Source organism: Notolepis coatsorum (assembly GCF_963971535.1).
Source record: "Notolepis coatsorum genome assembly, chromosome: 14".
NCBI lineage: Eukaryota > Metazoa > Chordata > Actinopteri > Aulopiformes > Paralepididae > Notolepis > Notolepis coatsorum.
Genome location: NC_140178.1, coordinates 87,815,385 through 87,829,978, shown reverse-complemented (window position 1 = coordinate 87,829,978; position 14,594 = coordinate 87,815,385). Strand labels below are relative to the sequence as shown.

Below are 14,594 nucleotides of genomic sequence, written 5' to 3'. Positions count from 1 at the left end.
ATCTGCAGAGCCGCAGAGCCAGGCTGGACGGGTTGGAGGCGGGGCTTCGTGGTCTGGATAAGTATTAGTGGTCTGGACAAGTATTGCGGATGAGGGGGGGGGGGGCTCTCTCGCTATGTGTTGGCGTGCGCAATGTGTATGCGCATGCGTGTGGACTGGAGCACGTGAGAGTATAAAGAGTCAATTTTTTGAAACCCGTCCAATCTTTCGCCGTCGACTAAAGACTCACTACTTCAACCATTATCTAAATAAAAAAAATCTAACCCTAACTAACCTTACTGTCATGCACTTGTCCTAATAAACTAACCTACACTGTAGCACTCAACACTTTATGAACATTGTTACTCAGCTGATAGAGTTGTGCCCTTCCTGATGGCTTGTCGTACAGAACTTGTAAGTCGCTTTGGATAAAAGCGTCGGCTAATCATAAATGTCTAGATGTAACATTACTGTCTATGTACCTATGTAAACGAGATGAAAGTTAAGTTTACTCTATTATTTCGCCGTCGACTAAAGACTCACTTCTTCAACCATTATCTGAATAAAAAAAATCTAACTCTAACTAACCTTACTGTCATGCACTTGTCCTAATAAACTAACCTACACTGTAGCACTCAACACTTTATGAACATTGTTACTGAGACGAAAGTTAAGTTTACTCTATTATTACTAGATCTGGTATGTCATAAATGTCTAGATGTAGCAGTACTGTCTATGTACAAGTTTACTCTATTATTACTAGATCTGGTATGTCATAAATGTCTAGATGTAACATTACTGTCTATGTACCTATGTAAACGAGACGAAAGTTAAGTTGAAAATGGGGGAAGGTAAGTTGAAAATGGGGGATCTATGTAAACTAGCATGGCTTTGTCATTATTCCAATGTACCCAACCCCCCCCCCCCCCACCTCCAATGTACAGCCCCACCCAACCCCACCCCACCTACCCAACATCCTCCAATGTACAGTTTCTATGTCAAATGTATGTCAGTATTCCAATGTACAGTGTGTGTCCCCCCTACCCAACCCCCCCCCCCCACCTCCAATGTACAGCCCCACCCCACCTACCCAACCTCCTCCAATGCACAGTTTCTATGTCAACTGTATATACACTCTTTTTCTGGATTTTTTTAGTATCACAAACAGTACTGTATATTTGAAAATCTGGTATGTCATAAATGTATAGATGTAGCAGTACTGTCTATCTGTATGTCGTGTGTGTCATATGATGAATTGAAAATGGGGGACCCTGATGGAAACAAGACGAAAGTCTTTCTCAGGTCTGCATCCTCTTAAAGGGGAACTCCAACATTTTGGGAAATTAGCTTATTTAACATCTTCCCTGGAGTTAGACAAGAAGATACATAAATTTTTTGTCTCTGTGCGTGCATTTAGCTTTGGGAATAGACGCTCCGTTAGCATAGCTTAGCTTCATCACTGGAAGTGAGGCAGATCCGTAGCCTTACAGTGCCTTACAGTGTATTGCAAGGTCTGACATTGACCAAACTTGATATGCATGACCTTGGTGGGCTCTAGGTCAACTCCTGAAAAGGGGGTCAATGTCAGACCTTGCAATCAAAAGTTAGGGGGCGCACTGAAATTATGGCAAGGGTTATTAGCCCCCTAACTTTTGATTGCAAAGTCTGACATTGACCCCCTTTTCAGGAGTTGACCTAGAGCCCACCAAGGTCATGCATATCAAGTTTGGTCAATGTCAGACCTTGCAATACACTGTAAGGCACTGTAAGGCTACGGATCTGCCTCACTTCCAGTGATGAAGCTAAGCTATGCTAACGGAGCGTCTATTCCCAAAGCTAAATGCACGCACAGAGACAAAAAAGGTATGTATCTTCTTGTCTAACTCCAGGGAAGATGTTAAATAAGCTAATTTCCCAAAATGTTGGAGTTCCCCTTTAACAAGCTGTAAAGGAATGTGAATCCCTGCCCACATTCAAAACCGCTCTTAAAGAGCACCTACGGGAGGCTGCAATTCTAAACTGGCCACCGTAAATGCCCAAAACCCCCACCACCTCCTAATAGACAGTCTCCTCCCCACCGCATGTATATATTCCCTCCCCGCCATATGTATATTTCCCTCCCACCCACCCACCCCCTCCTAATGTACAGTCCCCCCTCCCCATCATATGTATATACTCTGTCAGGATCTAGGGGTAACAGTACTGTATATTTGAATACCGCTTATGTCACAAATGTATCAGTACTAAATACCTATATGTCCCTATGCCATAAATGTCATGTATGTTGTGTATGTCATAAATGTCTATATGAATTGAAAATGGGGGACCCTGATGGAAACAAGACAAACGTCTTTCTCAGGTCTGCATCCCCTTAACAATTGTATGTATTGAGCCGTACTGTATTGTACCCATTCTGCAATCTGTTAAATAAAGTTTTCATTCATTCATTCATTCAACAATTGTATGTATTGAGCTGTACTGTACTGTACCCATTCTGCAATCTGTTAATAAACTTTTCAATCAATCAATCAATCAACGAGACGAAAGTGAAGTTGAAAATGGTGCGCAGTAGTGCAAATACTTGTCCAGACCACTAATACTTGTCCAGACCACGAAGCCCCGCCTCCAACCCGTCCAGCCTGGCTCTGCGGCTCTGCAGATACCCCCTATTGGAGTTTAGGGATGGGTTTGTTGTTTTGTGTGTTATGGGGTTGAATGGATTGTACAGTAGGTGGCGGTATGCAGCTTTTGTGGTCGCAATCTGCCACTATAACCAGTGAAGAAGAAGGTTATTGTGGAATGGTGTGTGCAGTAGGTGGCGGTGTGCGGCTTTTGTAGTCGCGACCCGCCATAATTTTTTTTCTACAGTGATCTCATCTGTGGAGGGCGGCAATACCATAGATATATATAGAACACTAGATAGCTTAAGGCGGAGTCACCAGCGTCACTGAGCCGCCGCCATCTTGCGGAGGTCAGCCTTGAGGGAGAGTGAGTGAGCTGCACAGACAAAAATACTCATAACTCGCTGAAATATTGACGGATTTACAAACGGGTTGGTTTGCTATAAACATCAAAGATGTAGTTATGATACTGCATACTTATAAAAAAATATTTTTTTTTAAGATGCTTTTTTTTTTTTACAAACCGCTTGAATCATAGCCACGTTAATAATGCTTGTAATAAACCAAACCGTTTGTAAATCCGTCAATATTTCAGCGAGTTATGAGTATTTTTGTCTGTGCAGCTCACTCACTCAAGGCTGACCTCCGCAAGATGGCGGCGGCTCAGTGACGTCGCTCTCCATTGGCCGGCAGCGCATGGGCAGCGCGGGCCAGCTATCTAGTGTTTTATATATATATCTATGGGCAATACGCCTAGATGCGTAGTCCGCCGGAAATGTACACGAAGAAGAAGAAGAAGTCGTCATGTCGACGGAACGTTTTGTCTTCACCACGGCCAGAACTAATGTCTCCGGAGAACAAACAAGGGGACCAATAACAAGGACGGACCAATATGGCCTCCCGGTTTAGAGCTGCATCGTTTTGAAAATTGGTTGATGTATGACACATTTTAAATGCAACCTATTTTTCGATAGCCACAATAATAATCTTAGGTAGCCAAATGCAGCATAATGTGTCCAATTCACTAATGTTACAGGTGTGACCTCTAGTTAATTTAGCTAGTTACGATTCTAAAGCACCTATCGTCACATATATTTACGTTCTTTGGCCAGTTAGCGAGTCATGTGGGGTGAGTTCGAGACCCCTGCTAAAACACAACTAGTGTTGTGTGGTGACAGCTCCAAAACCCCAGTGGAGTCGGAGGAGGAGACACGGTCACCACCAGGATGCGAGCAGAACAGCTATACAAACCTAACGCTAGCTCTGTTAGATTTGAGCGCCAACAGAGCTAATAATACAACGAACAAAGATCAACAACAAGACCAGGTAAGATGGGAAATCTCCCCTCTCTCTCCCTCTCCATGTATCTTATCTGATCTCAGTGGGTTCTCTAGACTAAACATGAATGTGCATTACTAGACCACGGTCCCCTGTTCCATTCGATTTTTGTCCCAGGGAGCGGAGCCTCATCTGAGAAGATATTTGTTGTTAGATATTATTTAGTCCAGAATTCCATAATTTGTCTATACTATACTGTAGGTGGGGAGATAACAGTGGATAGAGTGAAACGAAACCTGACCAGAATAGTCATTATTTCTGTTGTGGAATATTTCAAATGAGCCAGACAGTGAACTGTAGAAATTCAGATGAGTCAAATTGTATAAAAATAGAACATAGTTTATTTCTGTTTCTGTGGCCACAGAAAAAGTATCCTCAGTTTACAATCGGAGACAAGTGTACTGTACACACGAGCGTCTGACTAGAAAGTGAGAAAGAGCTTTGGTCAGACTTACAATTAAGTACCAGCTTGGAATGACAAATGAAAATAAAAATGAGAAAATGAAAACAAAGATGGGTTTAGGGGGTTTGTCGTGTCTCACACAAGACTGATATGAAGACAACAACAAAAAATAACAAGATGTGATTTACATGGACATGTCATATCTAAATGAAGCTGTCCTGGGCCTTGGTCGTTGTTTTAAGAACACTGTTAAGACTGTCGCCCTAGTGTCTGAGCTGTATACTAGTTAACTATTAACTAGTCAAAGCTGTACAGAGAATGTATTTAAACAGAAATTATAATATTTTTGACCACATTGCTTATACAGTACATTCTGTTATTATGCTAACATATAACACATGGAATTATAGTGATAGTAAACCATTCCTCTTTTTGTTGGGGACCTCCTCGAACCACCCCCAAGAACCTCTGGGGGTCCCCAGAACAGAACAGAGGCTCAGGGACGCTAACTTGACTCACTACTCCACTTCTATGTCTCCTTTCACCCTGTTGTTACCTATGTTTTTTGTATCACCCATGCCATCCCTAGCCTGTGTCCAGCTATGTGAGTGCCATGGTGGAGGCGGTGGCCCAGAGCGGTAGCCTGGTAAAGAGCCAGCAGATGGGAGAGGCTGAGTTGACCCTGGAGCAACGCAGAGGAGAGCTGCTACTGCAGTACAGGAGCAAGCCACTGGTCTTCCTAGAGAGATACCAGGTACAGGAGCATGCCACTGGTCTTCCTAATGAGATACCAGGTACAGGAACAAGCCACTGGTCTTCGTAGAAAGATACCAGGTATAGGAGAAAGCCACTGGTCTTCCTAGTGAGATGCAAGGTACAGGAGCAAGCCAATGGTCTTCTTAGAGAGATACCAGGTATAGGAGCAAGCCACTGGTCTTCCTAGTGAGATACCAGGTACAGGAGTAAGCCACTGGTACCAGATACCACTACCAGGTATAGGGCTGAGTTGGTTACAGGCTACTATTTAGTATTTTATTTGTGTAATGTAAATTAGGATGGATAGAGACAGAGCCGCAACCCAGAATCGTAGTATTCCGGGAAAAACATTAACATTCCAAAAGATTTACACCTGAAAGGGTTAAACACCAAGCCATATCATTCAGCATGAACTACATAAAAAAAACACTACAGAATAAAAAGTAAACTATTGGATTAGATTAGACTATAATTAGTAATAGTTAATTATTTATCTATGAACGAACACAACAGTCTTACCCCTCCCCCCATCCCCAGGCCCACCTGAAGCCTCAGCACCTGGCGTCATTCTCCCACCTGCGCTCCGACCCGCGGAGCCAGCACTACTGCAGAGTGATACAGAAACGGGCTACCGGCCACGCAGACAGAACCCGGGTCCGCAACCAGCGCTATGCTGCCCTCAGGGCCCTGCAGAAGGGTACTGTTCTACTGTTAATTTTTATGGGTCAACAATAATCCACAATAACAATAATATATAACGATTGGAAGTGCTTTGACCCCTAAAGTATCTCTCTCTCTCTTTCTTTCTCTCCCCCCCCCCCCCCCCCCAGACGGTCAGTACTTCAGTGAAGAGCAGATGCGTGTGAGGGAGCCCCTGCTGTATGAGCAGTACGTCGGCCAGTACTTGAGCGACGAGGAGGTGGGATTAAACGAGATGAGACGTTGTAGGGCCAGGAAAAGATATTTGAAAAATCTGTATCCAATCGTTCCATTTGAATTTAATGGATTCCTCAAATCCCAAGACCAGGGTTGCATTGGTGATTTCAAAGCTGGTTGCACTACGTTTTATTGACATCACGTGCACGCGCACGCATGTGCGCATGCGCATAAATGTTCCCTCGCGTGCGCACAAGATGTAGCCTTCAATATATAAAGAAATTATATTGTCAACAGATATGGTGGGAAAACAAACAATGTTTTAAATGTAATTGTAGTTACATTGTTAATTTAGTTTGTATTTACTTTTCTAGTTTAAGTTGTCACGTATGTTGTTGGATCCTAGAACCTTCGAGGTGGCCCATTTATTTTAATGAACATCAAAGATGCTACCAGTGAAACCATTAACCAACCGTGAGCGGGTTGGGGCGATCATTTGATTCATGGTGCTGAATCCCCTTTCACATTCTGCAGTGCTGCATGGAATGACTTTTGTGCATAAGTATTTTACGGTGTAGTGTAGTGGATGGTTGGATACGATAGAATAGACACAGAGCTCCCTCCCCCCTCCCCTCGGGTTTGGTGTGAACGATGGTCTGACTCAGGCAGTGCACCGTTCACACCAAACCTGTGAATGTGATTGCCATGAAATGGGTTGCATTCCATGCGCTATTGTTATGCTTATGGGGGTAGCCAGGTACACGCGACGAGTCGAGTGCAGCTCGTTCTTGCGTGCACGCGCTTCTGCTCACAAAAGCTGGTTGCGCGGCGTGCAACCCCGTCCCATGAGCAACGCACCACTGCCCAAGACCCATCTTTTAATCTGTGCCTTTTCTCAGTGGATTTGTGACTGTTTTATCTAAACGTTATTTGCAGGTGCCTAGCCCTAAGATGTAGTACTAGATATTTTACTGTCAATTTACACAAGGAAATTGAAAAGTCTTTCCTCATACACTTCCTACAGTAGTTACACATACACACTGTCCCTCCCAGTTGAGTGAGGGTAGGGGATGGGTTTCTATTACCAAGAGTGGTCTAATTTACTAAACCCCAAACAGACCAAAAACAAAAAAGTAAACAAAGTGTAGTATCAAGTGGGTCTCTTTTGCCTAGAGGTCGCTGTTTGACAGCATTACAGAGTGTACATTTTAAAAGATAAATATGTAGCACATTTGAACTCATTCCCCGCCAACAACGAGTTTACTCGTTATTGGGCGCCAATCGTTTTATTAGATATTTTTATTCATTATTCATCCAGGCACCTTGGTGTTAACACATAGGGAATAAGTCTGAGGTCGCCAAAGTGCAATACCGGCCGCATCCATCTAGACGGCGGTATCGAGCACCCTTTGTAACCTTGTATCTTGGCCTGTGGAATGGCCAAATGTCTCCGGTTTAACTTTTCCTTGTCGGGCGAGGCGAGCGGTTCTCCCGGTTCCATTGAAGCGCGTCAAATATCCCCGACCCATATGTTGTGGTGGATTATGCCGTGGACCAAATGGACATTGGATGTACCAGATGGCGATCAAACAACTGGAATATTATTTTTTGAATACTCCCGATCACAGGTAAGGACGATCTGATGTCAATTTTAGCTTGATCCTGCAATGCTTTTATACCGATTGGGCTGATAAGCTTTTTTAGTGTTCAATACGAATGCCGTTACTGACAATCAAATAATCAGAAACAACCCCCCCCCCCCCCCCCCCTTTCATGCATTCATGATGGAACATAATACCTATGATATAGATTTGATTTCGGAATAATAGCGTGTACAGGCAAGAAACTGCAACGTCTATAGTGGAATTGACGTATACGGCTATAACTCAGCATTTCGGGAATTACCCTAGACCGCTCTAAAACCATACTTATATTCACCACAGTATAACACAGTATGGATGGAAAAATTCATTATTTTTCACATATTGAACGATAGATAGGTGATGTCAAATGGGCCATAGTATTGTATCCAAACTATCCATAGCTATAATATAGAATATAGTTATAGCTCTACAAACAAGGTGATGGACTCCTATCTTTTAAAGTGTGGCAGTGCTAGAGTAATAATTCCGGCAGTCAATGAGTTAAGGAGTCTTCTGACCACCCAAAGCACTTGACAACATATGCCTCACATTCACCCATTCACTCGCACATACACACACTGATGGCAAAGGCAGCCATGCAAGAAGGCGCCTACCAGCTAGTCTGGAGCAGCTGGGGGTTGAGTGTCTGGCTCAAGGACACTTGGACATGAAGTTGGTCGGAGCCGGAATCAAACAGGGAACTTTGAGATTTCCAGTTTCTAACATCTGAGCCACTGCTGTCCCAGTTATTAACTTAAACAACCCTTTTAAGTTATTTACAAATGTATACCATAAGATGGAACTTAACTGGGAAAACTTGAATTGTTGTCTAAAGCACCACGCAGCAATAACTAGGACAGAAATGTAGAAGAAGTTCAAGTTTGTTTTTATTTGTCAGAACAAAATACAGAATACTTTATAATGAAATGCTTGTTTCTTATGAGCCCCTGAGAGTGTGCTGCATACAGTAAAGAGAAAGTAAGTAAAGAAATAAATAAAATAAAAAGTGAAGTAAAAAGTAGGTAAAGTCAATATATATACAATACAGAGTAAAATGAATAACAGTGAGGTAGAATGCAGAGGTACAAAACTTGGGGTAGGGTGCAAATGAGGTAAACAAGATAATAATAATAATAATAATAATAATAATAATAATAATAATAATAATAATAATAATAATAATAATAATAATAATAATAATAATAATAATCATAATCATAGGTACTGGAGCGTTCCCAGGCGGCCATGCAGGGAGGTGCAGAAGAATGCACAGGAGCAGGAGGGCTGGCCCACCTCCTCCTCGACTCCTACCAGGAGCGGCTGATACAGAACCGACTGCAAGATGAGCATGAGAGAGAGGAGTGTGCGCAGGAGGAGGATGAGGATGAAGGTAAGAAAATAGCCAGTTTTAGAGAAGTGGAGTCCCCATGGAGAAGTTCTGCAAATCCAGGATTAAAACAACAGGATTCAGAAAACACATTACATACATGTGCAGTAGATAATGATTGAGGGTGTTTTGTATTTTATTTGTGGACCCAGATAAGGGAGGCAGATAACTTCCTCACCTCACAATTTCTCTCTCATCATCTCATATCTCTCATCTCATTTTCCTTTTATCATCTCATTTCTCTCATCTAATTTCTCTCTCATCTCATATCTCATCATCTCATATCTCATCTCATATCTCTCATCTCATTTATCTCCCATCATCTCATAACTCATCTCGCATCATCTCATTTCTCTCCCATCTCATATCTCATCTCAGTGTTTCATCTCTCATGTCATATCTCACATCTCATCTCTCATCTTATATCTCATCTCTCATCTTATCTCATTTTATATCTCATCTTTCATCGTCCCATCTCATCTCATCGTCTCATCTCTCTCATCATGTCATATCTCTTCTTAACATATATCTATCTCTGTCATAATCTCACATCTCTCTCATCCTCCAACCCTCTCACAATTCATAACACAGCATTTTTTTTTATAAATCTTTTTGTACAGATGGTGGGATCAGGGAGTCAGTACGGGAGCCCAACCCAGGAAAAAACTTACCATCTCTCTCTCTCTCCCTCTCCCCCTCCCCACCACCCTCTATCGCCGTATCTGTAACAATGGGCATGTGTCTCTCTCTGTATTCCCAGATAGTGGTGTTAAGGACGATGAGTGGCAACCAACCCCACAGGACAAGGCTCAGCTCAGGGAGGAGTTCAACAGTCAGATGCACCAGCGCTTCCTGGAGGGCAAAGACAAGGACTTCAACTACAGGTCAGCCACACGACCACTGGCCATCATCTCACACTATCTACACACTACACACTATCTACACACGACAGTGACACACTATCTACACACTATGTATCTACACACTCTACACACGACACACTATCTACACACGACACACTATCTACACACTACACACTATCTACACACGACACACTATCTACACACTACACACTATACATCTATCTATTCATCAACCGTACTGACCTTAACCATGACAAAATTGAAACTGTTTGGATTGAAATCGTATTCGAAAGGGCGAAATCAGTACTAGTAGGCACAATCTATAGACCGCCAGAACAGAGTGGCTTCTATGACACACTTGATGGGTGTTTAGCTGGGGTGGAGGGTGTAGAAAAGATTCTTATTGGGGACTGGAACACGGATATGCTACGTAAAGCAGCACCCGTCTTCAAGGCCTTCAGTAGGTTTTGTGATTTGCACGGTTTCAGCCAGCTAATCACCCAAACCACAAGGGTATGTGATTCAACACAAACCACCATTGACCTCATTTTGACCTCTGACAAGTCCATGATCTCTAATAAAGGGGTGATAGCATGCAGGTTAAGTGATCATTATATGATTTTCTGTACCCGCAAAAAGCTAAAACAAAAGGCCGGCTGTCACAAAACAGTCACATCTAGGGACCTCAAAACCTACTCTAGAGAGGCCTTTAACCAAGAACTGGAGAGCATGGACTGGTCAGATGAACTCAGTGGTACACAGGTTGAAGAAACATGGCTTGGATTCAAAACCAAATTCACAACAATACTTAACACCCCTAATACCCCTAAGAACCACCAGGGTTAAAAATCACGCTGAGCCATGGATGCACACTGAAATACTGACCGCTATGAAAACCAGAGACAAAAAATGCTCTGAACTTCATAAAAGTCAGACAAAAGCTTTCCAAAAGCTCAAACAGTGAACTCCAAGCCCACATGGTTGAACAGAAAATTCAAAGAAACAGACTAAGAAATGACGTAAACACCATGATCAAAACCGCAAAAAAACAAACTACGTGAACTTTGGAAATTACTCAATAATCAACTAGGCTGCAGTAAAAAACTTAAAACCAGATTCTCAAACATAAACATAAAGACGGACAACACGCTCATCACAGACCAGCTGGATGTAGCCAATTACTTAAACATTTTCTTCACAAACATAGCCACAACACTGGTAAACAAACTACCCTCCTACTCAGGGCATTATGGGGTAGAACACATAGTAGCATACTACAAAAACCTAGGGGTCCGCAAAGACGACTTCAAACTGGAAATGGTAACAACAGATGAGGTTCTCAAAAAACTGAGCGCCCTTCAACCTAACAAGGCCACTGGCCATGACAACATCCCCTCCAAATTCCTCAGAGACTCAGCAGCCGCCATCACCCCAGTCATCACACACATAATAAACCTCTCCATAAAACAGGGACACGTCCCCAAGGACTTCAAAATTGTGAGAGTGACCCCTCTGCACAAAAAGGGCAGCAAATTAGACCCAGGCAACTACCGCCCTGTTTCTATTCTTACCTCCATCTCGAAAGTCATGGAGAAAATAGTCTATGAACAGGTCGAAAAGTACCTTGCGGAAAAAAATCTAATCTACGAATTCCAATCTGGCTTCAGAACATACCACTCCACTGACACATGCCTTCTCTATTTGAACGACCACATCAAACAAGAGGTGGACGCGGGCAAATACTGTGGCATGGTCATGCTGGACCTACAAAAGGCCTTCGACACTGTCATCACTCCATTCTGATCGCTAAAAACAATTGGTTTCCAATAGTTTACTTTTTATTCTGTAGTGTTTTTTTTATGTAGTTCATGCTGAATGATATGGCTTGGTGTTTAACCCTTTCAGGTGTAAATCTTTTGGAACTTGTTCTTGTTCGCGGACGACTCAGCCCTGCTGGTCTCTGACAAGAACAAGTTACAGGTTGAAAAAACCCTCAGCTCAAAACTCGGCAGAATCTGCACCTGGCTCGCTGATAACAAACTATCGTTACACCTGGGTAAAACAGAGTCCATTCTCTTCGGATCAAATAACAAATTCAGCAAGACCGACGGCTTCTCAGTTACAGTGGGTGACAATATTGTCACAAGGAAAGATGAAATTACATACCTAGGTTCCATCCTAGAGGCAAATCTTTCCTGTGACAAAATGGCATCCAAAGTAATAAAAAAAGTCAACCAACGAACTAGATTCTTGTACCGGATCTCCTCTCTGGTAAACAAGAATACCCTGAAGACCGTGGCAGGAGCACTCATTCAAGGGTACTACGACTATGCTTGCACCTCATGATACCAAAGCACCTCAAAGGCGCTAAAAACAAGATTACAAACATCACAAAACAAACTTGTCAGACTACTACTTGACCTTACCCCTAGAACCCACCTCACCCCTGCCCACTTTGACTACCTAGGATGGCTTAGAGTAGATGACAAGAGTACAGCAACTTGCAATGGGCCTGGTCTACAAGATACACTATACGACTATGGTACCCATGTACATATCAAAATACTTCCCAAAGGTCAGTGAATACCACGACCACAACACCAGAGGGAGCTCAACAAATCATGTCAAACCCAGATTCGGCTCAAACAAGGGACTGAACACGTTTCGCAATTATGCCACATCAATGTGGAACGCCCTACCCAAAGCTGTAAAGGAATGTGAATCCCTACCCACATTCGAAACCGCTCTTAAAGAGCACCTACGGGAGGCTGCAATTCGAAACTGGCCACCGGAAATGTCTAAACCCCCCCCACCCCCTCCTAATAGACAGTCTCCTCCCCACTGTATGTATATATTCTCTCCCCACCGTATGTATATTTCTCTCCCACCCACCCACCCCCTCCTAATGTACAGTCCCCTCCCCATCATATGTATCTACTCTCTGTCAGGATCTATGGGTAACAGTACTGTATATTTGCATATCGTATATGTCACAAATGTAACAGTACTATATACCTGTATGTCATGTATGTCCCTATGCCATAAATGTCATGATGTCATATATGTTGTGTATGTCATAAATTTCACTATGAATTGAAAATGGGGCACCCTGATGTAAACAAGACAAACGTCTTTCTCTGGTCTGCATCCCCTTAACAATTGTGTGTATTGAGCCGTACTGTATTGTACCCATTCTGCAATCTGTTAAATAAAGTTTTCATTCATTCACACACAATTATACATCTGGACGATATTGGCCTCTTGTTAAATATCAGATATCAGTCTCTCATAAACTGAACACCGTCCTGTCTGTTGTCTATCCGAAAGGGCACGCCAATCTCAAACTCCACCCTCTTATTCTTGATCCTCCAATCACAACTGTTACTTTCAATAACAGTCGTGATTTGGAGGACCAAGAGAAGAAGGCAGGGGGGTGCTCATCTTTCTTTACACATATCCCCCCAGATTGAAATTCTTAGACCAACCTGAACCTACTATTCAAGCAAATGATCACCCCCTCCCTAATGTATATATTTGCATATTTAATTTGTATTTCATTTATTTTTTACAATTGGTCCTGCTGGGTGTATCGTTTTCTCTGTCAATACCTTTTACTGCCTACATACAAGTCTTAATTTGTCATTTGTGTGTGCGTTGATTTCTCTGTTTGTGTATATGTTGCAGTGAGGTGGACGAAAACCCAGATTATGATAATTTGGACATAGTGAACAGAGACGCTGAGGAAAAGTACTTTGATGATGACAACGATGAGGAGGAGGAAGAGGAGGAGGAGCAGGAGGAGGAGGAGGATGTGCACGAGCAGGAGGATACAAGCCAGATGGAGGAGGAGAAGGAGGAGCAGGAGAAGCAGAAGGAGGATGTGCACGAGCAGGAGGATACAAGCCAGATGGAGGAGAAGCAGAAGGAGGAGAAGGAGGATGTGCACGAGCAGGAGGATACAAGCCAGATGGAGGAGGAGAAGGAGGAGCAGGAGAAGCAGGAGGATGTGCACGAGCAGGAGGATACAAGCCAGATGGAGGAGGAGAAGCAGAAGCAGGAGAAGGAGAAGGAGGATGTGCACGAGCAGGAGGATACAAGCCAGATGGAGGAGGATACGATGATGGAATAGAGTAGAGTCGACCATGTTGTGTAGTGTGTACACACTTGTTGTTGAACTGTAAATACAAAGGAATGTATAGACAAAGTAAGGACATGCTTTCTTTCCCACCTTGTAGCCTAAACATGGGCGTGGCTGTTAATAAGACTGTTTGCCTTTGTAATTTGTATTGAGTATTAATCTTCTGTGGTAAAAATGTTTACTCAACTACTCGACTTGCATTACCCTCGTGTGTTTGACGGGAAGCAATTACTTGCAATTTATATTTTTTGGTCCACAGTTAATCACACTATTCCACAAAGCATGACATTGTTACTCAAGATTATCCGATTTTTGGAGCTGTCTTCCTTCGGTCCCTTGCATTCTCCCTGGTTATGTTATAACTAAGATCCCTTATGTTCCCTCAAGCGTACTGATTTATATTGATCCCAGCAGTTGTCCCAACTAACATGAAACTGTGCACCTTTGCTGCCCCCTAGTGACCGCCAAAGAGTTCTATGGGGTCTGGCAGACGAGAAGCATGGAGCTGCAGAGCCGCAGAGCCGGCGGCGCTCTGACGGCCGCTCAGCAGCGCCACCCACCCAATGGCTGAATTGGAGTATTGCACTGTG

At 43.1% G+C, this 14,594-nt stretch overlaps 1 protein-coding gene across 1 annotated transcript; it reads left to right on the top strand.

Annotated features, from left to right (window-relative positions):
* Positions 1–3,300: 3,300 nt before the first annotated feature.
* Positions 3,301–14,190, top strand: ccdc97 (coiled-coil domain containing 97). Its single transcript, XM_084329806.1, has 7 exons — positions 3,301–3,926; positions 4,931–5,095; positions 5,635–5,794; positions 5,928–6,016; positions 8,838–9,006; positions 9,764–9,887; positions 13,551–14,190. The coding sequence occupies exons 1-7, from the start codon at positions 3,723–3,725 to the stop codon at positions 13,993–13,995; spliced, it is 1,356 nt and encodes a 451-aa protein (XP_084185932.1). The 5' UTR covers positions 3,301–3,722; the 3' UTR covers positions 13,996–14,190.
* The last annotated feature ends 404 nt before the right edge of the window (positions 14,191–14,594 follow it).

Bases quoted from the DNA above. Each gene is read 5' to 3' on its own strand.
- ccdc97 (XM_084329806.1), top strand. From the start codon at position 3,723: ATGTGGGGTGAGTTCGAGACCCCTGCTAAAACACAACTAGTGTTGTGT. The intron at 5,096-5,634 runs GTACAGGAGCAT...CCCCATCCCCAG, and splicing joins TCTTCCTAGAGAGATACCAG to GCCCACCTGAAGCCTCAGCA. The intron at 9,888-13,550 runs GTCAGCCACACG...TATATGTTGCAG, and splicing joins GACAAGGACTTCAACTACAG to TGAGGTGGACGAAAACCCAG.